Raw genomic sequence first — 27,606 nt, 5'->3', positions numbered from 1 at the left:
CGGCAGCACGGCAGGGACCATGCCCAGCAGAAAGCGCTGGGGTGGAAAGGGAGCACCGGGGGTCTTGCGCCGCTGAGCGAGCGGCGACAAAACCCGCGGGGAACCGGCACCTGGGGGCTCCGCGCGGCCACAGCACCGAGCGGGCAAGGCGCCCGGGGGGCCCCGGCCTGGCGGCGGCGCCGCAGCCAAGGCGGGCGCCGCGGAAGGGGCCGTCGCTCCGGCGAGACGCGGCCGGGGCAGCCGGGGCGAGCCCCAAGGTGAACCCCCCCATCCCAAGATGCACCCGGAACGGCGGAAGGGCCCGCGGGCGCTACTCCCTCCCACAGCCCTGGCCGCTACCCCTCCCCCAGGACCGCCCCCCGTTCGCGCCGTCGCTGTGCCACGGGGGCGGGGTGGCAGGCGGGCTGGGCGTGGCAGCGGAGCGAGGCTCTTTATGCGGCGGGAACGCGGCGGCTGCCGGAGCTGCGCGCGGTTGCGGCATCGGAGAGGAACGACCCGGGCGGGGGCAGAGGGGGGCGAGGCGAAGGCGAGAAGCCCCGGAGGAGGAGGAGAAAGAAGAGGAAGGCGAGCGCCGGCCGGGGTGCTGCTATTGTTCCGCACTTGCGCCGGCCGGGACACGTGGCGCCGCTGAGCCCCGCTTCTCGCCCCCCGCCACTTGACCCGCACGCAGTCGCCCGGCACCATGGGCAAGGGGGTGAGCGGCGGGGCCGGGACGGGAAGTGGGAAATTCAAGGAGCCGGACCGTGGCCGGTGCCCCTTTGCCTTGGCCGAGGCTGCGCTTTGTCTGTGCCGGGCTGGGGCGGCCACGTCGGGTCCGGTGCGAGGGCGGCCGCGGCCGTTGTTGAGCGGTGCCGGTGCCGCCGGCCCCAGCAACGTGCGAGGGCGGCCGCTGCCGCCCGCGGGAAGGAAGAGCCGGGCCGAGGGCGTGGCGGAGCCTGGGGCAAGGAGCCGGCGTCCCAAAGCCCCCGGCTCCTCCTTGAGGCCGTGTCCCCCCGGCTGGGGGCCTCCCGCCTGCCTGCAGCCCCCGGGGCTGCTGTTATCTGGTGGCCTTGCGGAGCTGGGGAGGGAGCGCGGCTGCTCCCCGGGCTCCTGAGAGTACTTTAGACTTTCCTTGAGACACGAGGGCCCGGCATGGGGGGGCCGGGAGAAGGGGAGCCGTCAGCGTTATTAGGGCTAATTTGCCTGTGATATGAGATGGTGGCAGGAGGGAGGCGGATGCCCCTGAGGGTTTCCTGTTCATTGGGGGGATAAATTCTCTGTGGCTATGTAGTGGTTTCTGCCCTGTGTCAGCGTTGTTTCTACCTTATAACCCGTTATAGGGCTAGAGGGAGGAGAAGTCCTTAATTCAGATCGTATCTTTTAACTAAAGAAAAGTTTGTGTGAAGGCTGTTGGATGTTGTGCTCGAGCACCCGTGTGTGGAGCAGAAACTACTCTTGGCTTGCTCTGATTTCATTTTATGTCAAAAAACTAGAGACTGGTTTCTGGGTTTTGTTGCTTGGGTGTTTGTTTTTTTCCGTTCGAATACTTCCCTGTGTATCTTGTGTAGTCGGAGGTGTGTAGATTTGTGTTTACTTTTGGGTTAGACACATTCCTTTAAAATTCCCAAATTTCACTGCTTCCTGAGGAGAGGGTGACCGTGCAGGGCCATGAGACTACAGCAGTGGTAGCATGTTTCCTGCCAACAGGTGTTCTATGCTTCCCAAGCACTGTTCAAACATTGACTTGACTTTGTATTGTCCTCATCAGTTCAGTACAGCAGCAGCAATGTTGACATAACTGCATGAGTAGTAGGAGAGCTGCAAGAACATGGCTGAATGGACAGTTACTTGGAAAAGGGGGTTGAGGAGTGTGTGGGGTGGGCTTTCAGCGTTTTTCTGTGTGTGGGGTTTCTTTCTTTCCCTAATGCAGTTCTTCTGATGCTTGGCAGCCCAGCCTGTTGCATTTAAGTTCAGTAGGCAACAAGCATGTGGACAGTAAAAGCTCATCCAGGAGACAAAACACTGAGGGGATACTTGGCAGGTGTGGGCAGTATTCTGAATCTTGTTGAAGACATCCGAGCAGACTGAGTGGTGTGTGTGTGTAGGACTGCAGTGCAAAACGCTTCGGTGGCTTAGCCTGCCTTGGTGGGACTAATAGGAGGTACAAACTCTTTCTAGCGTAGAAGGCTGTCTTGCTCCATTTCAGATTTCGTAGGTTGCATGGATAAGAAAGCAATTAGCCTGAAACTGAAGCGCCGCCACAAGGGATAATTCAGCAGGGATAATACGGCTGCCTCAGGCTTTCTGGTAGCAAGTAACAAGATTTGCTAGTTTAGCAGTGGGAATGCATGCCTATAATTAGGGACCCCCTGAAAAACGGGAATGTGAGGGAGAGAGTCTGGATGCAACTGCATGTGCCTGCCCTGAGTTAGGGTGCCCAAAAAGGAAACTTCTTTCCCATGGGAGCATGGGATGGAAGAGAAAGAAAGAGCCTAAGTGTGAGAAAACAAGTTTCTTCTCTCTGTGGCTGTGAGGAGAAGCTGAGCAGAGTGTCTGTTTTACTTTAAATGGTAACGGCAAAGGGAGGGCCGTCAGCTGCCTGGCTATGCAGCCCAAAAAGCAGATTATCCAAGGGGGGTTGTGTAGTGGAGGAAAGCACTCTGGATTTCATTCCTGTTCAGAGCTGAGTGGAAGCTGTTTGTAGACGGCAAGTTTCACTCCATCTCCCTTGCTCCACAGGCAAAGCACAGAGTCGGTGATGTGTGCTTTGGGTCACATCTGAAGGTCAGCTCCGCCTTAGAGCCCATGAGGAGGAGAAGTCCTTAATTCAGATCCTATCTTCTAACTAAAGGAAAGTGTATATGAAGGCTGTTGGAAACAGTAGTGAAGACTTTTTGAAGCTGGATGCTGTGATCAAGCACCCGTGTGTGGAGCAGAAACACCTCTTGGTTTGCTTGGATTTCCCTGAACCCCAGCTAAGGGTTTTTTTCCCTGTCAGAAATTAGGAAGGTTTACTGCATAATGGAACCAGCTGAGGGGAAATCATGCAAATCAAAGCAATCCTTATCTGGTGCAATTAAAAAAATCTTAATATATTACTTTCCCCCTCCCCCATCCTTTTTACTCCTTTATTACTACAACTATTTTATGACATTCACTTTTTTATTACTATGGCTAGGGGATAGTCCTTTAGCCAAAGAAAACCCTGGGCCTAGTCAATGCACATTTCTGCAAAAGCGGGGTAACAGGAACGGGGTTCTCTGGCAAGTGAGGTGGGCTGTACAACCCACACCGATCCTGACCTGCTGAAAACTGCAGCTCATGCTTCAACCAGGCCTTTCCAAGGGGTAGCCCTTCACCAGCTCATCCAGGGGAGAACTGGGTCCAGTCCACTCATCTTGATGCGTTTGTCAACTACTAGAGATGTCTGGAGTTATGGTGACTCTTGTGGGCAAAGAAGTGAGGAAAGTGACTCTTTGTAGTTGGCACAGCACCAGAAAAACCCAGCATGGGCTGCTCAGCTGTGCAGTGATGACATTTGGAAAGCCCGCTCTGCTCTTGGGTCTTCACACAGCTCCACGAGCAGTAGAGATGTTTGTCCTAATACCCAGAGAGGGCTTAAGGTGTGTGGGTGGTCCTGGTTTTATCCTGATGATTAAAAACCTGATTAGGTTTACATCTCTTCCCATGGGAGAAGAGCTTGTCCTTCCATAATTTGGGGAGCAGCAGTCTGTGCACAATTAGCAATTACTAGCTGTTGAGTAAAAACTGCCTTGTACTATCCTAGATGCTGCGAGTCTGATCAGTTGATGCAGCTTAAATTTTTGGTTCAAGATAGGGGATTGAACACAGCTCTTGGGATGGAGTAAGAAGGATCCAAAGAAGCAATTCCATCTTTTGCTAGGATTACATAGGGTCATGGAACAGAGTTTCCAGTCCAATAGGTGGAGTGTAGTTTTATGACTCATATGGTTAATATATTTACTGTCTCATAAGGCAGCAGGACAGTAACTTTTCTGTTTTCTCTGCACAATTGATTGTAATGACATAAGCAGTAAAACAGACCAGGCCTCCAGAGACTGCATAATTTATTTTGGCTCTTACTTGACATTTCTTGTTGGATTAGGTGATCATAGAACAGGGTACTTCTGAGCTTGTCTACTGATTTGTACCCCTCCTGTTTCCTGGTCAATCATGGCTTGTGTTGAGAACATCAGCCATGAATGGCTCAATTAGTCCAGAGCGGAAAATCATCAGCTGTATCTGAAAGACAATAGGATTTTCTGGGGGATGTCTAAAACTTCTTACACTCGTGTGTAGAAATGTTGTGCTTAAGTCAGTGGAAAAAAAATAAATCTTGCATGGAAAAAAAAAAAGAAGCTGCGTTGGTTTTTTTTGAGGCAGTTTTGATGAGTCAGTTCTTGGGCTAAGTCGAGGAACAGGGGTGACATTTCTGATGAGACAGACCTTCCTTTGTGTTCAGGCCATGTGATTAAATCCTGATAAGATGTGCATCTGGAGTACCATAGGCCTTCTTCTCTTTGTACAGCAGGAAAAGGAGGGGAGTGCAGGGAAATCCTACAGCGCCGAAGTGGGATGAAAACCTCTTCCCCTGGCAGCCCAGTCAGCATGAGCCTTTGTTGAACAGATTGGGCTCATCTTGCAGGAAGGGAGGCAATGGCCCTGGAGGCACAGAACAGGGGCAGGACTTAGACTCTGATGTGTGTGTCAAGTTCAGATTTGAATGATGGAGCAGGACGTTCAGACTCTGCGTGAAATGATCCTGTAACAAGAGCTGAAACTGATTCTCCTGACTTACCTTTTCAGTAAGGGTGGGATGTAGTAATAAAGCAACAGAAGGGGAAGTATTGTGCTTTTTTTTTTTTTTTTTTTTTTTTAGCTGAGGAATTGCTGAGCTCCTCTTTAAGATGGACTCCATTAAGACCCAAATACGTGGATGCTTAAAGAAGCAAGTAACTCTATCAACTCTTTGTTCTGACTGCAGCTGATTGCTGGGTTTTTTGGGTTTTGTTTGCTTTTTTTTTTTTTAAAGCAAATCATGCTTGAACAAGGGCAGTGAGCCTTTTCATGTTTGCCCACTTGTAAATTGTTTCAACTGCAGCTGTAAAAGCTTAAGCACTCCTATATTGCTGGATTATTCACTACCCCCAATAAGCTGAGTAACTCTACTTCTCACAAGTTTCAAAGATCCAGGAGGTTTTTAAGATCACCTGCAAGAGCTTGCCAAGCTTTTCTTGGGGAGAAGGGGTGCAGCTGAATGAGATGGAGTGCTAGTCAAGCAAGGCACCTTGACCTTCATTGGAAATCATTTTTCATCTCAAGCAGTAATGAAGAAGCATGTGTTTTGTGCAGGGCTGTGTTTGGACTTGTCTGCCATAGCTCTAGGAGAAGTCAAAGTTGTTTTCTTCGGAGACTGAAGGAGAGAGATGCTTCATGGTGGCTCTTTATGAATTGCCCTGTGGCAGGTTCCTGTGATGCTGGAATGCATGGACTGTGCTTGTTTAAGTACTGTGGCTTTCACTTTTTTAAGAAGGGAAATGGGAGTTTAGGTGCAGGGAAGAGAATGTCAGGAATGCTGACAGTCTGTAGTTCTCTAGCCTTTTCCTGCATCAGTGGAGGCAAATAGCTGGGCTCTGCTCCACTTGTTAAAAACTGTTTCCATTGCACAGCTTCGTAGCAGCATGTGAAGCTTGCATTTGCTGAACAGGGCAAGGGGAGACTTCTGTGCATGTGAAGTGTGTGACTATGGCTGCAGAGTGTTGCACACAGCTTTCTCAGAACAGTAAAAACCCTTGTCTAGATGTGGCTGACAGGTTGTTTCAGAAAAGTCATGATCTTTCTTCTTTTTCATGCAGTTTCACTTCTGGTTTTGGTTTCTACTTCTCTTGAAATAGATAATAAAAATTTCCTGTGGTAGCTGCTCATCAGGACAGGTCTTGGATCCAAGCAATAGTTGCTGTGTCCAGATCACTCAGGAATCCAGTTCGTGGTTTGAGGTGTTCGTGCAAAGATCAAGCAAGGCAATGCCCTTGAAACCTTTTCTTAATCTTGTTAAAGATTTGACTGGTGCCATGAAGTGCTGTTTTATCTTAAAGTTCTTCTCAGGGATCTTACTAGGTGGAAATCTCAGCACATAAAACTTGGCAGGCTGCAGGGATGTAATAGGCCCTACACAGAAGGGAACAGAAGGTTGTCTTTTAAGTGATGTCCATGTGCACTGTGTCATGATTTGTTTGTCCTTAGATGCTTGTTTGCCCCATTATGACAAGATCTAAGTCTTTGCACGATTTCATGTAGAATTAACCATAATAAAAGTGAATAAAAATCCTACTGAATAAAGAGGCTTTAAGCAAATCATCTGCTCTGTGAAGTGTAAGCAGGACTAAGCACAGATTGAATCTGCAAAAGTGTACTGCTGCTTTGTATACCATTCTTGCTGCTCAAACTGCCATAAATTGAAAGCAGATTTCTGTTGTGTAAACCAGCCAGCTAGTGTGCCAAACTGAGAATGAAAGTGTTGGAACTTAGCCCCCAGAATTGACCAGCCAGAGGTACCACCTCTTATTTATCTTTAGTTGATAGGCTGCTCCTCCTCACCAGAGGATGTGGAAGACTGGGAGGGGGGAGGAGGAGTTAATGCCTTGAAGGGAACATACGTTTGCTCTCAGGAATTGGTTTCTTCTGCTCTTCATCACTTTTTCAGCTTGAGCTGGGGCTCACACGTCAAGACTGCCTGAATAGTGTGTGGCTTGCTTTCCTCCTAGCCAGACTTGCACAATGTCTGGCTCTAATCTGTGTATTGGGGATGATACTGAGCAGACTTCTCCCTTCACTAGCTCATTTTTATTATGTATTGAGGTGGCATAACTTTCATAGAATCATGTAGGTTAGAAAAGACCATTAGAATAATTGAGTCCAACTGTTAACCCAGCACTGCCAAGTCCACCACTAAACCATCTCTCCAAGTGCCACATCTACACATCTTTTAAATATTGCTGGGGATGATGACTCAATCAGTTTCCTGGGCATCCTGTTCCAGGGCTTGGCAGCCCTTTCCATGAAGAAAATTTTCCTAATAGCCAATCTAAACCTCCACTGGCACAAGCGGAGGCAATTTCCTCTTGGCCTGTTGCTTCTTGGGAGAATAAACCAACCTCCACCTGGCTACAGCCTCCTTCCAGGGAGTTGCAGAGAACCAAAAGGTCTCCCCTGAGCATCCTTTTCTCCAGGCTAAACACCCTCAGCTGCCTCAGCACCTCAATGTCCTTTTTGTAGTGAGAGGCCCAGAACTTGTCATGGGACTTGAGATGTGGCCTCACCAGTGCTGAATACAGGGGGACAGTCACTGCTGTGGTCCTGCTGAGCACGTTATTTCTGACACAGGTCAGGTGCCATTGGCCTTCTTGGCCACCTGGATACACTCTGGCTCATGTGCAGCCACTGTTGACCAGCACCCCCAGGTCCTTTTCTGCTGGGCAGCTTTCCAGCCCCTCTGCCCCCTGCCTGGGGTTGTTGTGACCCAAAGGCACGACCCAGCACTTTGCCTTATTGAACCTTGTATTGTTGGTCTCAGCCCATCAATCCAGCCTGTCCAGATCCCTCTGCCAAGCCTTCTTGCCCTCCAGCAGATCAACATTCCTGCCTGCCTTAGTATTATCTGCAAACTGACTGAGGGTGCACTCAATCTTCTTGTCCAGATCATTGATAAAGATATTAAACAGGACTGGCCCCAATACTTAGGCCTAGAGAACCCCACTGGTGGCCAGATGCCAGCTGCATGTAACTATTTACCACCACTTTCTTGGTCCAGCCCTCCAGCTGTGTTTTTTACCCAGCACACAGCGCATCTGTCCAAGCCACAAGCAGCCTGTTTCTCCAAGAGGATGCTGTAGGAAACACTGTCAAAGGCTTTACTAAAGTTTAGGTAGACAACTTTAAAAACTGTAATAATTTTGTCTGCCTGGCAGTCTTGTGTGTATAGTTCATGTCTACTGCTGTGGAATTTGACTGTAAGATTTTTCTAATTCTGCTGTGTCGTCCCTTGCAGGCTGGAAGAGACAAGTATGAGCCCACTGCTACATCAGAGCATGGCGGAAAGAAGAAGGGGAAGAAGGAGAGGGACATGGATGAGCTTAAAAAGGAAGTTACGATGGTAAGAGTGTAGGGCACAGAAAGAGCAGCTTTAAGAATGTTTGCTGTGCCCAAGGCCCTGTGCCTAATTTGACTAAAAGAGAAACGAGCTGGTGTGCTGACAGCATGATGTGACCGAAGGCAATGATCTCCCTTCTCCTCCCCTCTGTCCCCAAGCCAGACATGCTGTAAGTGTTTCAGCATTAAGATGAGCATGCAGTGGAGCCTGGCAGCATCACTTCTCACAAGGCACTTGACAAAGAGCCTAAGTCTGTGCTTGCCTGCATTACCCCTAGCACAGTATAGATGGATTTCCTCAGCCAGGCAAGCACTCTCTGCATAGCAGCATTACAGCCTTTATTGTGCTGCCATGTGAGTGGAACTGCTGTTTTCATTCCAGCTGAGGAGTTGAGGCTGTACAGCTCCATTTACTGCTGGCCTCTGCTCAGACTGACCTCAGTATTATTCCTTCTAATCATATTTGAGGCTGTGGGGAGTGTCTCCCATCCCCATCTGTGAAAGCTGGATGATGCTATATATCTGTCTGTGAACATCATCTGGCTTAGATCTGCTGTCCTTGAAGGTGATGCAGATTTTGTTTCTGTTCTGTGGGTTTGAGACTGGGCTTTCACGTTTTTGACTCCTCTGTTAGGAAGAGTGGATTCTAAAGATTTCTTAAAGATTAGATTATGCGTTCGGTAGTGATGTGTACTTAAAGCACCTGCTCCTCCAGTACAACCTCTCAAGTGAGGCACTGCTCTGAACCAACTTGAACCAGCTGAAAAATAGCCTGGCTATGAAAAGAAGCCTCTGGGGGAAGAAACACTTCCCCCAAAGTAGTGCTTAATCTAGCAGCACTGCTTTAAAATGTGTGAAATTACAGGTTTAATCTTCTGTACATTCCTACCTTCCTTCCCAATTCCTTTTCTTTCCATCCTCTCTCAACCTCCCAAAAAAAATCACCCATGGTGGTTTCACATAATCTTCTGGGGGTGTAAAGACTGCGCTGAGATAAAGTCAGAGTTTTTCAAAAAAGCTGTCATGTACTCAAATAGTCACAAGAATGCAAAAGATGAGACTGCTGAATTCCAGAATGAGTTTGAGACCTCTCCACATAGAGGATGAACTGGAATCCTGCTACCTCACCAACTGTTGCAGATAGGAAACCTGGGGTGGGGAGTGGAATTGCTGAGCTCTTTTCTCAGATTCTTTTATCTTCCAACTATTTCTTGTCTTTCAGGATGACCACAAGCTGAGTCTTGATGAACTTCATCGTAAATATGGAACAGACTTGAGTCGGGTAGGTAGGCATTGTATTCCCTCCCTGCTTGCCCTGATCTGAAAAGAAACAGTCTCTGCTCAGAGCATTTCACAAAGGGAGATCTGGGTGGTCTGGTTTGGGGGTGTTTTGTTTTTTTGGGGTTTTTTTTTGGTTGGGGTTTTTTTATTTTGTTGTTGTTGTTTTTTTCTTTTTGTGTTTTATCTCCCCTCCTCCAGTTAAGTTTCCCAGGCTTTGGGAGAACCACTGAATTCACAAACACTTCTCCTTATCCTCCCACTGTACAACTTGATTGCAATACTTTAGTGACTTTGCTTCTAACAAAGTCACTGTTATCTGCCTCTGAATTGTTCAAGGTTGATTCTTGGTTTTATTTTTTCTCCCGAGGAACATGTAATGAAGACAAATGTTTGTTATGTTGCAAATGTAGTCTAGTGAGCTAGCACATGCCCAGAGACTTAATGATGGCTAGTAGCAGTTACAATTTTGCCTTTCTGCAGTAAGAGGTGTGCTGATGTCCTAGGCTACCTCTGAGTCCAGTGCAGAAGTACTGCAGTGGTTTTACACTTTTGCTTCTGTTTGCTTTGCTTAATGCATTTCTTGCATGATTGCATGTAGAATCAAGTCTGCCCTTTACTCTATAACAGCACAGAGATTTGCCTTTTTGTGTCTCAAGACCTCGGCTTCTGAAAGCTGAACTTCCTGGATGTAAGGTTGTTCCAACATGTCATCACCTTTATGGCCTCCAGCTTTCACTTGTTCCATAATTTGATAAGGGTGGATGGCACTGTGCTGTTCCTCAGAGCTCAAAGTGTGTGGCAGTAGCTGTCTTGTCCTGCCCTTCTTCAGTGTTCATAAGCCCATGGCCTGCAGGCTCCTCAAGTAGCATTCAGCATCCTGTAGCTCCTGTTCTGGCATTCAGCTCTCACATCCTGCACTTGTGTTGTGGAACCTTGGCAGCTGTGGACATCTCCATTACCTGTTGGCAGCTCCTTGTTGCTGTGGTAGAACTTGATCAAATTCAGACCTACCCTGCAACTGGTCTTGCCTCAATGCCTAAAAAAGGAACCTCTCTTGTAGGGTTTGACTCCTGCACGTGCAGCTGAGATCCTGGCTCGCGATGGCCCAAATGCCCTCACGCCCCCACCCACCACTCCTGAATGGGTAAAGTTCTGTCGGCAGCTCTTTGGAGGATTCTCGCTCCTGCTGTGGATTGGTGCTATTCTGTGTTTTCTGGCTTACGGCATACAGAGTTTGATGGGAGAGGAGCCCAACAATGATAACGTGAGTAAAAATGTCTGCTTTACCTCAAAGGCAGGCCAAGCAGCCTGTTGGGCTCAAAGCAGATTAACTTCCTTTAAGCATTCAGTCCAGAAGCTTTTCCCATAAGCACGGGAAATTCAGTGTGTGAGCTTAACATGTTTTGGAGTGCTTCCACATAATGAAATGAACAGCCAACTTCCTTAGTGTTGTGTTAACAGCACTAGCTTGTGGACAGCCTTTGTGTACAAAATGTACAGAGACTGCAAGTGCCTTCATGCTTGTAATGGGGCACTTAAATGCCAGGCAATTTTTTGCTAGGCAAAAATTGGAAGCCTTTCAGGCAGATTGTCCTCTGACTCACTTTCTCTGCTCTTTGTAGCTGTACCTGGGTATTGTGTTGGCAGCTGTGGTTATCATTACTGGCTGTTTCTCTTATTACCAAGAAGCAAAAAGCTCCAAGATCATGGAGTCCTTCAAGAACTTGGTGCCTCAGGTATGGAATAAATAACTTCCTTGAGGTCTGGCAAGCCATAGCTTGTTCAAAGGTATTAATGGTTTCAAACATCATCTCCAGTTGCAAGGGCCTGGCTGTTAATGTGGGTTACTGGCTCTTAATTTTGAGGGATCTGTGAGACTGCTCCAAGTAACTATGCTAATAGGCCAAGGTAGTTCCTGGAAACCTGTGGGTTCCACCAGCTTATTAACAATCATAGGACACTCTCTCAATAGTCTGGAGAGTTCAGAAACTGGTGTGATAAGCACTAAAGTTTGCATTCCTTCGTGGATGGTCTGGATCATACCTAACTATCATACAGTCACCTTGGGAACAAGGAGCTTTAATGTCAAGAAAACGAAAAATACTTACTTTTCTTATATAACATGTTTATCAGCTATAAACATCTTAGTACAAGTAGAAACCTTGTAGAATCATAGTATAACTATTTTAAGATTCTCAAATCTTTTGAGTCCTTTCTTAAGAGTTGCTTTTGACATAGATTGTTTCTTCACTGTCTTTCAGCAAGCACTTGTAGTCAGAAATGGTGAGAAGATGAGCATAAATGCTGAAGGTGTTGTAGTTGGAGATCTAGTGGAGGTGAAAGGAGGAGACAGAATTCCAGCTGACCTTCGGATCATATCAGCACATGGTTGCAAGGTACAGTAATGACAGGCTGTCTGGAAACTTCATTCTGAAGGAGGATGAATTTGTCTTCTATGCTGTGAATGGGGGCTGGAGTGGAGGAGAAGGGTGGGGGAAGTACCTACTAAGCATCTGTCTGCTCGTGTATGACAAAGTACTCTCTTTCATGTAGGTGGATAACTCCTCACTTACTGGTGAATCAGAGCCTCAGACCAGGTCTCCAGACTTCTCCCATGAGAACCCACTGGAGACCAGGAACATTGCCTTCTTTTCCACCAACTGTGTGGAAGGTGTGTGTGTCTCCTACTTCCTTGCCGTCTGAACAATGATGTTGAGCTGTATGGATAAGCAGTGTGAATACACCATGGCCTACTTCTACCATGCAGGAACAGGGTGGAAGTTCCCATCAAAGTCTTTGCCCATTCCAACAGCAGTTCTGTAGAATGGGCAAAGACTCCACAGCACTACTGGGTTTTTTGTTCTTGCTTCTTCTAGAGGAGCAGCTATGTGGTGTGTCTTCTAGCCTGCCTGCTTTGTTACAAGTAAAAAATGTTAAAGTGCAGATAACGTAATGTGAACCATGAAGAAGAGCTGTATGGAATACTACAGCTGCTGCAGAAAGCAGGAACATCAGATATCTCTGGTAGGACTTCTGTTGCAGCTCCGAGTATGGGGATAGACAGCCTTTGTGCTGAAGTCCACCCAGAACATCTCTTCAGGATATTAAGGATATTAACAGGATATTAAGCTGTGGCTCCTTTTGTTTTCTAAAACCCATCTCTCTTCCAGGCACTGCCCGTGGCATTGTAATTAGCACTGGGGATCGCACTGTGATGGGCCGTATTGCCAGCTTGGCTTCTGGACTGGAAGGGGGGAAAACTCCAATTGCTGTGGAGATTGAGCACTTTATCCACCTCATCACTGGAGTGGCTGTATTCCTGGGTGTTTCCTTCTTCATCCTTTCCCTCATCCTTGAGTACACATGGCTGGAGGCTGTTATCTTCCTCATCGGGATCATTGTTGCCAATGTCCCTGAAGGGCTGCTTGCAACGGTTACGGTGAGTGAAGCTGGAAAAAAGATTGAATTTGTACATATGTGGTCCTTAAGGAAGTGGAGTGCTTTGTGCTCAGTGTGCATTCACACAGGTGAACACTAAAGTAGTGGAAGATGAGTGTGTAGGGCTGGGCTTTATAAATTCAATGTATTTTAACTACTTGCCTGAATCAATGTCAATTTCTGCAGCTATTTATCTAATAAAGATGAGTCCCTAAGTTAGACCTGCACAGAGGCTTGGCATCATACAGCTGGAGTGAGCAAGACTAGGAGTTCCAGTCTTGGCATTTTCTGTGGCAAGAAGAGGCTTTCCTGCTACAACCATCAGGGTTTCTACATGCACATGTGCACCAGCCCTTCCAACCCTTAAGGGCTGGCAGAGCATCCAGCAAGCTTCACTCTAGCCCCAGCTTTTGATCTGGGATCTGTCAGGGGTTTTTATAAGTTTGGTTTCCTGAAGATGTGGTGAGAGTATGTAGGTGTGCTTTAGGTGTATGGAGAGTGGTGGTGGACAGGACAAAATGCTTCCATGTAGCCCTTAGGAAGCAGAGTGGCAACCAAGCCAGGGAGTGAACGGTTGGGAACTGGAACCAGATAAGAGCCTCTATCAAGAAAGTGAGCTGGAGCTGCTCACTTTCTACAGCAGCAAGTTGCAAGCCCTATCACCAGAGCTAATTTGGGCCATCTCTTATGTGGCCTGCCTTCACCTATTTTGAGAACTCCTATGATTAGGAGGTGGCAGCTTTGACTGAAATGTTAGTCTGGGGCATGTTATTTACTTCCTAATGCTCTGAGAAGCAGGAGGCTGAAGCCTTGACAGTCCTTTTCTGGAGGTTTTGTAATGAAAATGTCATTTAAACCTAGCACCTGGGCCAAAGTGGTGGTGTTTGTTTTGCACTGGGAGGATGAGCAAGGAGTTAGGGAGTCACTGCAGGGCATGGAAAGCTGGTTATCATTCCATGTGCATATGGAGTTGGGCAGCAGTGTTATTACTGCACAAGTGCATCTAACCTGTCACCTTTCTTGTCCCCAGGTATGTCTGACACTAACAGCCAAGCGTATGGCTCGTAAGAACTGCTTGGTGAAGAACCTGGAGGCCGTGGAGACCCTGGGTTCCACATCCACCATCTGTTCTGACAAAACAGGCACTCTGACACAGAATCGCATGACAGTGGCCCACATGTGGTTTGACAATCAGATTCACGAGGCCGATACTACAGAGAACCAGAGTGGTAAGATCACTTCTCTGTGCTTGAGGCATTTCATTAAAAAATGGCTTTTTCTGAGGCTTCTTGGACACTGGTACTTCCAAGAATCTGTGTTAGTAGCTCTCCAGTCCAAGTGAAGTTCACAGTGCTGGGACTTCTAACATACAACCTAGAATGAGCACAAAAAACAGAAGTGACACATAGAAAGCTTTGCACTGTACCCTGGTTCTGTTTAATCCTTTAACTCTGTATAGCCTGCCTTTTGCACAGAATTACTCCATTGGAATTTGAGCCTCTTGAATGTTCAGCCCTATATGTTTGTCCTGTATATAGAAATATTTGCAAAGTGCCTGATTATCTTTGCTAAAATGTATCTTGATGAAATTGCTCGATCTTAAATCTGTTGAAAGTAGGGACAGCAGAAGTCTTGGCCCTGATAATAATTACTTGAGGCTGGACATAGATGGAAAGTTCCCATGTGGAACTAGATGGTTGACTTTGGACAGGGGTTTTCCTGGGACATCCAGGTTGTGTTTGCATAGTGCCAGCTATGAATGTAAGACTTTAGCAGGAAGTTTCTCCTAGTTGGTGAGAACCTGAAATCCCAGTGTGCCGTGCAGTTGGGAGAGATTATTATCTCTCCAAAACTGTTCAATACAACCAAACTCAGGGGTTTCCTAGCTGTCATCTACCTCGTGAAATGCTGTGCTTACAACACATTATTAGCATAAACATTTTTACACTGGTGCTGCTGCACCTGAGCCACTCCAAAACATTGTGCTTGTATGCACTGTTTAAAAAAGCCACTTTACTTAACACTAGTGCAAAGTAATGAGCTATAAATAGATTTTTTTTGGAAGCCCTTGGCCTGGCAATGGTTGGCTTGGCTGCAGGGGAAATAAACCTATAAGATTTCACTTCATGGAAAGTATGTTAGGTTATCAGTTAACTCTCTCTTCAATTGATCTCCCTTAAAGCCAACTTAAGAGCCGGCACAAGAGAGTATCTTTATTTAAGCATTGTTCCTTTGGGGGCTGTTTCATCCAGTTCCTGGGTTGATGGATGAAGTGAGACAACCTGGAGGTGGAGCCCAGCATCTCTTACTCAAGCCCTCTGAATGAATGTTATCTGTCCAGAATTCCTTGGTTTTGTCAGTGTGTCCTCTGCTGCTGCTGGATACAGCTGTTACTGGAATCTTGAAAGCAGAGATGTTCTCTTGCACTGCTTCTGTTCCACCTTCTGGTCTTAAATAATCAGCTGCTCATCGAGTATCTGGGAAGGGAGGAGGGATAAAAGAGATGTAGTGATGCTCTGAGTGTTTCCTGTTTCTGAGATAAAGGCTTCTTGCTCTTAAGCCTGTGGGATTTTGAGCTTATGTGACTTTCTTGATGGGTGATTTTCTGACATCCTTCCTCTGCTTTCAGGTGCTTCCTTTGACAAGAGCTCAGCCACTTGGACTGCTTTGTCCAGAATTGCAGGTCTCTGTAACCGTGCTGTGTTTCAGGCTGGCCAGGAAAATGTACCAATTCTTAAGGTGAGTTCCCAAAAAATTGTTGGTCTTGTTCCTTACCACCATCCTCCCATAATGGTAGTGAGATTGCATCCTGTGGGTCACAGGAAACCTGCAAAGTAGAGTTATCTGCCACTCTTAATCTTTTCTGCAGTCTAGCACTCTTAGAGGAGGTGTGCTGTGGGCAGGGGAGAGGGGGTTGGGAAGATGTTTTTCCCACAGCAGAATCCCTGCCATCCTGGCATCTACACTCAATTTGGGAGGCCAGATAGTTCAGACAGGGCTAGGAAAGACCAGAAAGCTTTCCTAGGCATTTCCCAGTATCTGGCTGTTCCAGGAATTGCTATCTCAGGCATTTGTACACTTCAAAGCTACAAACACCTGGTGCTGGGAGAGGTAGACACCAGAGCTGGGGGGGGCAGGGGCTGTGGGAGACTGGCTAGAGACAGTCTGCTCTCACTGGTGAGTCTCCTGAAGCTTTCACTGGTTCAGTGCTGGTGCAAATGCTGGCATAGCACCAGTTCACATTCCTGCTTCTGAACTGTGACCCAGCCATGGCTGAAATGAACTGTACAGTGCTTATAATCTGTCAAGTATTAGTCATGTTGCTTAGTAAACTTACTCCCAAGGGTGTTCTGATGCAGTGGTAGTAGAGATGATGGAACAAGCTATTTTTCCCCAGCACTCCTCTGACTGTATCTTAGGTCTACAAAACCTGACCTGAAGTTAAAGAGCTGGAGTTCTTCCTGGTCAAGGAAGACATGGGAGAGGGGAGTTTTGAGAAGTCTTTAGATACCAAAAAATAGAATAGAAATGAAAAAAAAAAAAAAAATTCTCATGGACAAAGAGACCAGAGGGCAGGAAATACTTGGTTTCAATTGCAGCAAAGGAAACTCCACCAGGACATTGAGCACACACAGATCTCCTGGGCTGAGAATCCCCGTCTCCCATCTCTACCAGTGCTAACTTTATGGGGAAGGAAGGGCAGATCAAATCTCTCCCAGAGGCTTGATAAATTGATCTTACATTGGAGTGGGAGAGCACATGGAAGTGTTTCTGTGTGCGTGTCGTCAGTCTTCGTCTCACATTAGCTGTTCTTCATGGCAAGCAGCTTACAGCAGTTCTTCTCAAAGCTGACCCTCCAGCCTCACTAGGTCTGACTGTACCTGGTTATGTGACTTTCCCTAACCCTTCAAAAGGGCTTCTTGACTTTGTCACGAAAGGACTGCTGCTCTCTCAAGATGGGAGGCCTGTCATTCTGAAATGGAGTATTTGTCAGTACTAGATAATAGAATTATTTATTCTTTGCTTTCATATGAAGTTATGTGGAAGATGGGACTGGGCTGTGATGAATTCACTTCTATAATTTATTTTAAATATCCAGTCTTCTGTGGGTGTATGTTTTGATAGTTGTGTCTTTTCCTCAGCGAGCAGTGGCAGGAGATGCCTCTGAGTCTGCACTTCTGAAATGCATTGAATTGTGCTGTGGTTCTGTGAAGGAGATGAGAGAAAGGTATCCCAAAGTGGTGGAAATACCATTTAACTCCACCAACAAGTACCAGGTAAGCATGTGTCCTCTTGAAGGAGAGCTGCTGTGTGAAGCACTGGTGTAAATTTACACACAGTGTGCCTCAAAGCTTGTTCTGGCACCCAAATCTTGTCTAGCCTTACTTGTTTGAAGACTGCTCTATAAATCTAAGTTAACAGACCATAGTTACACTGTGTAAGAGCCTCTGGAGCTGCACTAACAGCAAGGTGTCAGCTGCTAACAAAGGATCAGACATGCTCTCAAGCTGTGTAGCAGTAGTGCACAGAGCGTGGAGTAACTCAAATCTGGGAATAGGAATGAACTACTGGGAAGTGGCCTTAAGAGGTGGCACTTGGATACAAAAAACGTCATTACAACACCTGCAGTTATATGGTAATGTTAAAGAATGCACAGATTTCTTAGTCTGTAAACCTCTTTAAAGTGTGGGTAAATGAAAACTGGAGCAGAATATCACAAATGGCCCTGAGCTGCCGTAGTTGCAAAACATTGGTGTTGATTATTTGTGTCCTTCACAGTACATGTTCATAGAACAAATTCATTTCTTCCACCCTTAGCTGTCTATCCACAAAAATGCAAATCCATCAGAATCCCGTTACTTGCTGGTGATGAAGGGAGCTCCAGAGAGGATCTTGGATCGCTGCAGCACCATTCTTATTCATGGCAAAGAGCAACCACTGGATGAGGAAATGAAAGATGCTTTTCAGAATGCCTACCTTGAATTGGGAGGCCTCGGGGAGAGAGTGTTAGGTAAGGAAAAACAGCCTTATTACATTGGAAAAGATTTGTCCTTCATGTTCATGTGCAGTCCTCGCAGATTAAGTGAAGGGTCACTCTGTTCCTGCAGTGTAACCATAGTGTTAAGGTCACTTCAGCAAGTCATGTAGGAACAGTCCTGCCTTTAATCTCAAAGGCAGCCTGCTATTGTCTTGCCCAGCAGCAGAGTCGCGTGGATTAAAATGCAGCGAGGCATTTGGGACCTTCCATGGGACCACATGGTATTAGGTTTGTTCCACTGCACAAGAACCAGGCTGTGTCTGGGCACCTAGCAACAGCTGGTGGCTATCAGAATAGGAGCGTGACTCCTGTCTCAACAGCCCTGCTTAAGCCTCTGACTAAGCTGCCCTGTTATTCTTGTGTAGCTGTTTGCAGAAGCAATAAGTGTTCACTCTCTCTGCCTCCTGATATGTAGGAAGAGAGTAAGTGTGGGTTTGATTGTGTTACAGGATTCTGCCACTTGGCTCTGCCTGATGATCAGTTCCCAGATGGCTTCCAGTTTGATACAGATGACCTGAACTTCCCTGTAGACAAACTCTGCTTTGTAGGACTGATGTCTATGATTGATCCACCTCGTGCTGCTGTGCCAGATGCTGTTGGGAAATGCAGAAGTGCTGGGATCAAGGTAGTTTATTCCTGGGTTGAAAATTGCCTCACTTCATACCTGTGGAAATAAAGGGCTTCCCTGAGTTCCTGTATTGCTGTAATGTGAGTGGCTGAAGTAATTGTTCAAGATTTAACTACTACTGCTTCAGGCTTAATTTCTAAGTTAAATACAAATGGTTGTATGTTAATGAACTGAAAAATGAGTGAAACTCCAAACTGCTAGGGCACTGGCAGGCGTTGAGACCATGGTGTCCCATAGCATGCGATTTGGCTCAGGGCGTGTTCTGCATGTGCCTCAGTACTAAGATCAGAGGGAAGCACAGGCTGGAAATGGAACTGGCTCCATTGGCTCAAGATGAACAATTTTTTGTCTTCCATCCACCTCAATCCCTTGCATACTGGTATTGGGTTACTGCCTGTACCTCAGACTTGCTCTGTGCCAGGGCTCACGAGTAGAACAAAAGACATGTGGCCTTCTGAGTGTAAGGGACCCTGCCTTCTGGGCAGTGCTGCTCTGCAGTACAGGCAAGGCTTTCATGGTAGTCTGTTTGCATTTCAGGTTATCATGGTTACTGGAGACCATCCGATCACAGCCAAGGCCATTGCCAAGGGTGTGGGCATCATCTCCGAGGGCAATGAAACAGTAGAAGATATTGCTGCTCGGCTCAACATTCCTGTCAGCCAGGTCAACCCTAGGTAATGACTGCGGGGGAAAGCCGGAGCTGTTCAAAGAATTAAGCATTTGCCTCTCTCCTTGCCTTGGATAATCCCTCAGCATCTTCCCCCGGACTTGAAAAGCTTGGCATTTGCTTAGCTCAGTGTATTGTGGCTCTTCAATGTGTATCATGAGTTATGTGAAGAATGCACAAGATTGTCTTAAATGTGCATGTCTCGTGTGTGGGAAGCAGTTAAGGGTAAGATTGTAGGGAGAGCAAAGGGAGCAGGACTTATGCTGGGTAGAGGAGTTGACACACTAGTGCATAGCTACACGCAGGATAAATGTAAAAATGGAGCTCTTCCCTCTTAAGGGTTAATGCTGGCCTTCATAGCCTAGCTGGGATTGAGGCATCCTCAGAAAATGTGCCTTGGCATAAGCAGCCTGTTTGCAGAATGGCTGGGCTGTCTGCATTGCTTAGCTTGACCCAGCCTGTGTTTGGGCTGGAGGACAGCCATGCAGCTTATGAACTGTGAATAGAGACACCCTGTGAAATGGAATTGCTTGGGGTTTTTTTTTGGTTGGGATTTTTTTTTTTTTTTTAAATTTTGATGGTAACTTCAAAACCCAGCAATGCAGGCTGGGGTTGGCTGGCTGTATGACTGAGCAGGTCAGCAGCTGGCTCTAAGGATGGGGAAGGAATTTCTGGGTGATGTCAAGAGCTGCATGGATTGTCTCCTAGACCTATAAGGGATGGTATGCTGGGCTGGAGAGATGGTATTTTGCTGCAGCATGTAGGGTACCAAACCAGTCTAAATATAACACTGCATGCTTTTGTGGCCAAAGGGTGTAAATTAGTTGGAACTGGCATGGTGTGAATACTGTCTGTGAAGAACCATGTGTCATCAGTCTATTGCAAAAAGCACTGCCTGCAGAAGACAGCAGCATTTCTTGAAACGCTGGATGTTAACTACCTGAGCATGGGGTTCCTTTTTTGCAGAGAGGCCAAGATTTGTGGAAACAACTAGGCTTTGCCTTGATGCACTTTAGAAAGCTGTGGAAAGAATTAATCTGCTCATGAGGTTTTTTGTCTGTTGCTTGGTTCTGTCTTGTTGTCCTTTTCTTGGTGTTCCCCATCTACCGCTTAAATTTTGAGCATGAAACCTTTCTGCTGAGGCTGCTTGGATTAGTATTTAGTCATAGCAGAAGTTGGTCTTTTCCCAAGAGCACTGAAGAGCCATAGTTTTATGGGGCAAGCACAGCTAATGAAAAACTTCTTGTGAAGTAAAACACTGTCTCTTGTTTGCAGGGATGCCAAAGCTTGTGTGGTTCATGGCTCAGATTTGAAGGACATGACTAGCGAGCAATTGGATGACATCCTGCTTCACCATACAGAAATTGTGTTTGCCAGGACATCTCCTCAGCAGAAGCTTATCATTGTGGAAGGCTGTCAGCGACAGGTAAAGAGAGGGAGAATCAGGATGTCATATTAGAGAAATCTAATATATATATATGTAAACTACCAACCAGTTCTGCTGTTGCAGTGGTAGGGCTAAGCCTCCTCAGTGCCCCCCTGTAAAAGGGCCAGATTAAATCTGTCTGTCAGCAGCCTTCAGCTGTCAGGCTGCTCTACAATACATAAATATAAGGGTCTGGCAGGAAAACATCTTCAGTTTGTACAGAGGCTTTCTTCTGATCCTAGAATGTTCATTAGTATACTTAATTCCTAAATGCTCTGGATGTGCCTGGGAGAGGAGGATTCAACATTTTCATGTGTTGTCCAGTGTTTCTTTTGGAGAGAGCAGCATGGTTCTCTTGATGAGCCTCATCAGAACAGGGAAAGGGTGAGAGGAGGGCAAGGAGGAACTGAGTTCTCTTTACAGCGAAGTGAAATAGTTTCTTGTGCTTCATCTGAAAGATAGGAGAAAGCTTTTCTGCCCAAAACATTTTACATGATGATTTCAGTCTTGCTGTTCCTCTTTGTACTAGGGTGCCATTGTAGCAGTCACAGGTGATGGCGTGAATGATTCCCCAGCCCTGAAGAAGGCTGACATTGGTGTTGCTATGGGTATTGCTGGTTCAGATGTCTCCAAGCAGGCAGCTGACATGATTCTGCTGGATGACAACTTTGCCTCCATTGTCACTGGGGTTGAAGAAGGTGAGTTTATGACTTGGGTGCAGTGGCGGTAAAGTAACATGCTTCGGCATCCCCTCTGACAGAGAGGCATCTGAAAGGCTCTTCTTTGAGCTTGCCTCTGAGATGAGAGTTTTCGAGGAGAGCAGCACTTTCCTTCTCTCTTCGGAGTTTTATTCCTTTCCATGGGTTCAGCATGATCCTTTGGGGTGGGTGACAGTAAGAAGCAGCTGAGTAACAAAAGCTACTTTGTGCTTTTGCCTAACACGTGACCTTACAGTCATCTTTGCCAGCTGAGTATGAGACATTTTCCCCCCCGATGGAGAAGTAGCTCTCAAACAGGAGCATGACAGAGGGTCCCTCCAGGGGCTCTTGATGTCCAGAAACCAAGGCTTAGTGTCCTACTGCTGTATGCAGTGAGCCCTGATTGCTGTGACCGAAAGTGTTACTCTCTGTAGGTGTTCCTGTGCATGGAGCACAGTCTCACTCACCCTTCCTTTTGCTGCACTAGCATTTTGCTGTTTGGTGTTAGCACTGAGGCTGCCTGTGAGCTGCTTGGCTGCCTTCTGCTGCTAAGTGAGAGTTACCCTGTTCTCTCTTCCCTGCCCCAGGGCGTCTGATCTTTGATAACCTGAAGAAGTCTATTGCCTACACCTTGACCAGTAACATTCCTGAAATCACGCCGTTCCTGATCTTCATCATTGCAAACATACCCCTTCCCCTGGGAACAGTCACCATCCTCTGCATTGACCTGGGCACTGACATGGTGAATATGGGGTTTTTTTGTCTAAAGAAAAGATGTGGGTGTTCTTAGGTACCCTAAAGAAAGGACAGATGGATGGAAAATGCTTAAATACAGTTTTCTATAGTTCTGATTTAAAATAAGCGATCATCTGATACTCCTTTTATTCACATCCATCTCATGGCTCTTGAGTCTGAGGATTTTTCAGCTCTGTGCAGGGACAAACTGGGGATGGGAAGGGGGTAAGGCCGTTTTGGAATATTACAGCTAGAGCTTTTGGAGAGTGCTGTTTCTTGCACTGAATACATGGGACAGGGAAGGATCTATACAGTGGAGAATTGAAACTGTTCTAACAGCAGTCGTGCCATCCTCAAAGGTCCCTGCTATCTCCCTGGCATATGAGCAAGCAGAGAGTGACATCATGAAGAGGCAGCCCAGAAATCCCAAAACAGACAAGCTGGTGAATGAACGGCTGATCAGCATGGCCTATGGGCAGATTGGTAAGCTGCTCCGTTTTCTCTGGCATCTGTTTGAACTTGGTGGTAGCCAGGCTTGTACACAATCTTGAGTCAGTGGCTGCTCTGCTTATTTTGGTAGGGCTGAGGTTTGGGGTGTGTAAACCAGAACCTCAGGCTGTAAAGAACTTGCCTTGATTCTTCCCCCATGGCTTATTGCAGTGGCTTGTGCAGCTTGATCCATTGAATCGCTTTCACAGTAATTTTGTTTAATTGCATAGTGCTGTAAAGGAACTGGCTGACAACCAGCTCTCCTCTGGTTCAGACTTGTTCAGCAAGAACATAGATCCCATTGTTAGTTTAATTAGAAGTAAAGGATTCTCTCCAGCATATCCCTAAACACACAGCATTAGGAGCCTTGATTAAAGGCAGCTACAGAGACGTGCCCAGTTCACAGGATGGAAGCTCATGCTTAATTGCAGCAGACCTTGGGAACCTTCTTGACTGTATTTTGCAAGGGTTGGGGGTGGGCAAGGCTTAATGAGAATGCAAAGGGAGTTTTATCTTGTGTCCTTGAGTGTGGTGCCATCAGAGTACAGGGCAGAACAGAAGTAACTCTGTACAAGGTCAGGGGCAGAAGCTGCTCAGCAAAAGGGTTGCAGCTGAGTTTGATGTCAGTGTGAACTATTTCTACTTGGGTGCTTCTTGGAACACTGAGCCTCACAAGGAGTAATTTTTAAGGTGGTTGGGGTTTCCTGCAAGCTGTTGTTCTCTGTTGTAATTGCTCTGCACAGCATCCTCATCAGTTTTGTCACCCTTTCTTACCTGTTTAGGTATGATCCAGGCCCTTGGAGGCTTCTTCACCTATTTTGTAATCATGGCGGAGAATGGCTTCTGGCCTTCTGGCTTGCTAGGGATCAGAGTTCAGTGGGATGACAGATGGATTAACGATGTGGAAGACAGCTATGGGCAGCAATGGGTAAGCTCAGAGGCTGCCAGCCAAAATATTAACACCTGCTGAACTTGCTGTGAGCACCAGAGAGCAAAGGCAGCATGTCTGAACAAATGCTCTCTGCTTTGTCTGCTTCCTAGACCTACGAACAGAGGAAAATAGTGGAGTTCACTTGCCATACAGCCTTCTTTGTCAGCATCGTGGTCGTGCAGTGGGCAGACTTGATCATTTGTAAGACCCGAAGAAACTCAGTCTTCCAGCAGGGGATGAAGTAAGTCAGGCTGTCCATGGAGGACTTAGAACTGGACTCTGTGTGTTCTCCAGCACACACCATTTTAGTCCTTCATCCCAGCAGTGTCTGGGTGTTTTGGCATAAGTCTTGACTGGACTGCCATGGTAGTGGATGAAAGAAGACTGGGTGCTCTCTTCCCTGTAGTACTTGCTTGTAGACTTGCAGTTGTCAGGCTGAGACTAAGAAGTGGGGGCTTCTGTTGGCATTGTCTGTGGGAGCTAGCCCACCTCAAAGGACACTTGACAGATAAGATCGAGAGATCAAGGCTGTGTGCTGGACTGTCAGAGATCTCATGGCATGAACCCCAGCCACCTCCTGAGTTTGTGATGAAAGCAGTTGCAGGTTGACCTGATCATGTCTCTTTGAAGAGACATAAAAGACCATCATGGCAACTCTGCTGTTGTCTTGGATGGCCTGGTAGTCCCCACCTGATGAACTTCTGGGCTAGACTGGAATGTCTGTTTCCATTCACTCCCATGTGGCACCTAGGTGTTTTTTAGGATGTCATCTCTGAATGTACTTTGTCCCTGATTTCTTTCCTGTCTCTTCTAGGAACAAGATCTTAATATTTGGTCTCTTTGAGGAGACTGCGCTGGCTGCCTTCCTGTCCTACTGCCCTGGGATGGATGTTGCTCTAAGGATGTATCCTCTGAAGTAAGCATGATCATGCTTTTTGTGTAACAGATTGTACCAGAGAATGATAGTGCTTGGGTGGGGAGATGGATAAAAGTAGTAGTGATCTAGTGGAGCATCAAACCTAGTCTTAAGAGTTCAGGCTAGAGGGTGTTAGTGATCCTTTGCTGTCCTGTGGCATACCAGGGTTTCCTTCACTGTGTGTGGAATGTTTATGGGATGCCTGCCGTTCAGTGCCTCACTAAAAATCAGTGATACAACTTCAGTACCAGCGTGCTCTAGTGCAGCAGCCTCTTGCACTTATTTGCATGGAGAAGTTTTATGGGTAGGGTACTGCACCTCCAAAGAAAGCCAGTTGTATTGCTCTAAATCGTAGGCTGGATGACTCTTGGGTACAAAAGAGCTGCTGATGACGTCTTGTGCCTTTTTCCTGCATTCCATGGGAACAGAACAACTAGTAAAGGCTTTTAAAAGCTGCTACGTAGATGCAGATGACCAGTTGATGCACAGTAACTTTCCTAAGGGTTGGGAAGGTGCCAACATCTTGTGTTGCTCAATAGCATTGCAACATTTCATGGCAGGGTTTAGCCTTAAGCCAGAGGACTGTTCAAAGTTTGTGTCATGAAATCTTCATGGGAAAGAAATATTCTGGTACATCTTGCATTCCATTCCAAGTGTTGCCTGGAGTTGGGTGCTGCTGAAGTGTGAGCATTTCCTAACAAGGAAGCTGGCCTCTGCCCAGTGCCTGCAGCAGCTGGATGTTAGCACATGTAAATCATGAGGGAAACAATACAGTTCCATTGAGCAGGGCTCTGGGCACAAAGGTTATGTGTACTTAGAGGAAATACTGCTTGATTGGTATGTGGGGAAGTGGTGGTACAGAGATGAGCAAAGGTGCTATGACACACCTTTTGTTGGAATTCCTATCTGAAAGTGGACTAATCTATTGCAGCAGAAAACCTGGTAGTAATTCTTGGCTTGGAGAATTCTTGACTGAACCCCAGCCGCTGGCAAACTGGGTGATGCCAGCCTTCTTGCACTTGAGTGTGCCATCAAGTCAGAGCTGTGCCAGGCAAAGAGCATCTCCACAGCCTGTGTTCTCACTGTCTCTTCTCCCAAACAGGCCGACCTGGTGGTTCTGTGCTTTCCCATATTCCCTCCTGATATTCGTGTATGATGAAGTCAGAAAGCTCATTATCAGACGCAACCCTGGTGGTAAGAATCTGCTGCTCTTCTGTGTGTTTCCTTCCCCACCTCTTCATGCTGCTGAGCTCTCCAGAAGCCCCAGCAAAGCTTGGGGACCCCCAAGCACTATTCAGGGGTGTATTTTGCTGTGTTTTCCCCTTCCTCAACATTAATTGTGCAGTTAGTTCAAGCTAAGGATTTCCTGAGTTCCCTGCATTCTTCTATCCCCCCATTATATAAAAGTACCGATGTGCTGAAGTAGATGGAAAAGACTGATTAATGCTTGGATAGTTCTAGAAAGCTGGAAGAGGTCCTAAAGCTGCAGAACATCAATTTGGCAAGATTTTCCCATTGTGACAGGTCACTTATTACCTCAGGTGCTACAGTGCAAGTTTTCAAGAACCTAGAAGGAACTCCCATGACCTCATACTTGGTCTACCTTGAGACTAACTCTGCTTTCTCCCTCTTTTTCGTTTAGGCTGGGTGGAAAGAGAGACCTACTACTAAAAAGTACCTGTAAAACATTCCACGCACAGCCCATGCCACCTCTCCGCCATCTCCCCTGTGTGCATACTTTATCTTTGCAAGAGCAGAACTGTGCCTGGGCAGGAGTGAGCTGAAACTAAAGGAAACATGAAGAAAAATGGACTGGAGGAAAAAGCAAGGGGGAGGTTGGGGTGGGGGGAATGTCCGACCATCAGTCCAGGGGGATGAGAGTTTGAGTAGTTTTATGTGCCTTTATGTTTTTGTAAAAGGAAACTGAAGATTTTATATGTGGATTTTTACAAATAAAGATGGATTATAAGAGGATGCCCCCACATGGTCTTAGGTGGATGTTTTTCTCAAGGCAAAAACTGGTTCAGGGCAGCCTCCCCACCCAGCTTAGGGTGTGCTGGTGAGTGCAAGGGTTAGTCCCTGGCTTCCTGTTTTTGTAACAGGGAGGCAGAGCTGCTTGACCCACAGACAACAGCATGTGTAAAAGCCCCGGGGCACCTTACTGTAGCTGAGTGCTTGCTGTGACAAACTGTTGGCCAGCACTTGCATCTCACAGCCTAAAGCTCAGGAAGCTTCCTGGGCTCTGACTCTGCATCTTGGCTTCTTTGTGCAAATGTAGCATTGAGTGGAGAGAAGAGCTGGCCTGCCTTAAGGGGCTGTTTGCTGGGTTCAGAATGAGAACAGGCTTCTGCTGAACAGCACTTGGATCTAGGCAGCCTTGTTCTCAAAATTGACACTGATCTTCCTGCTTGCTTAGCCAAGCAAGGGATAGTGTTTCCTAGTGTCCTCTGTGCATGGCACTTGCCCCATCCTGATACTGGCCCATGCCTCTTGTGGAATGAATGCAGGGGCTGATCGTGGGTGCTGCATCTTCCACTTTTGAGAAGGCATTGCTGTTGTCTGGGGTCCAGGCTGTCTCTGTGAGCTGAAGTGAGTCATGCTGCTTCCCTCTGAGCATCTAACCTTTTTCTGTATGCTTTGATTTACTGTTAATGCCTGTATGGCTCACTTCTGTGAGAACTCTGTGAGAGAGCTGGCCTTTTGCATGTGGGCAGTCACCATGAAGTCGTAACTATTCATTGCTCCTAGTGCTGTTATGCTAAAGCTAGCTGGAGATGCTTCAAGCCCTGTTCCTTAACTACTGCTCTGTGCCCCTCTTAGATATGTGTCTACCTCTGCAAATGGTACAGCACTGAAAGGCCCTGCAATTAAAACTCCATGTTGTCATCCCTCCTTCCTCACAACTTTTTGGTTTTTTAAGGTGGTGTTTTAAAGCTGGGTTGCTTACCTCATGTACTGACTGAACCATATAAACTCAGAGAGCACTAGGGAGGGAACAAATGACAGGTTGAGGGTGGCAACTGTTTCAGTTTTTCTTGGACACTCTACTGTGCAACCCCCAGTTGGAGATGATTAAAAATAATAAAGTCTTCCAGTTGTTGGAGTCTGCCCGTGCTAACAGTTGAATTGATGCAACTGGGTGTGATGTGATCCCAGGGGGCAAGGGGAGATCATGAGTTGCACTAAGGGAGGAAGAAAAAAAGTGGGATGA

The 27,606-nt window shown here is 46.8% G+C and overlaps 1 protein-coding gene across 1 annotated transcript; it reads left to right on the top strand.

Annotated features, from left to right (window-relative positions):
- Window positions 1–436: 436 nt before the first annotated feature.
- On the top strand, window positions 437–27,359 carry ATP1A1 (ATPase Na+/K+ transporting subunit alpha 1). Its single transcript, XM_032098479.1, has 23 exons — window positions 437–694; window positions 8,048–8,152; window positions 9,371–9,430; window positions 10,490–10,693; window positions 11,052–11,165; window positions 11,691–11,825; window positions 11,983–12,100; window positions 12,600–12,868; window positions 13,898–14,096; window positions 15,497–15,606; window positions 17,010–17,144; window positions 17,686–17,878; window positions 18,355–18,530; window positions 19,071–19,207; window positions 20,476–20,626; window positions 21,156–21,324; window positions 21,912–22,066; window positions 22,419–22,542; window positions 23,331–23,476; window positions 23,590–23,720; window positions 24,294–24,395; window positions 25,498–25,589; window positions 26,038–27,359. The coding sequence occupies exons 1-23, from the start codon at window positions 683–685 to the stop codon at window positions 26,064–26,066; spliced, it is 3,066 nt and encodes a 1,021-aa protein (XP_031954370.1). The 5' UTR covers window positions 437–682; the 3' UTR covers window positions 26,067–27,359.
- The last annotated feature ends 247 nt before the right edge of the window (window positions 27,360–27,606 follow it).

Source organism: Corvus moneduloides, chromosome 2 (genome assembly GCF_009650955.1).
Source record: "Corvus moneduloides isolate bCorMon1 chromosome 2, bCorMon1.pri, whole genome shotgun sequence".
Lineage (NCBI taxonomy): Eukaryota > Metazoa > Chordata > Aves > Passeriformes > Corvidae > Corvus > Corvus moneduloides.
The sequence above is the reverse complement of the archived record's forward strand: the minus strand, read 5'-3'. Positions and strand labels throughout refer to the sequence as shown.

What these genes read in the sequence shown, in the direction of transcription:
- ATP1A1 (XM_032098479.1), top strand. An exon ending in TCAAGAACTTGGTGCCTCAG is followed by an intron (nt 11,166 to 11,690) that starts GTATGGAATAAA and finishes ACTGTCTTTCAG; the next exon opens with CAAGCACTTGTAGTCAGAAA. An exon ending in GTCTTCCAGCAGGGGATGAA is followed by an intron (nt 23,721 to 24,293) that starts GTAAGTCAGGCT and finishes TGTCTCTTCTAG; the next exon opens with GAACAAGATCTTAATATTTG.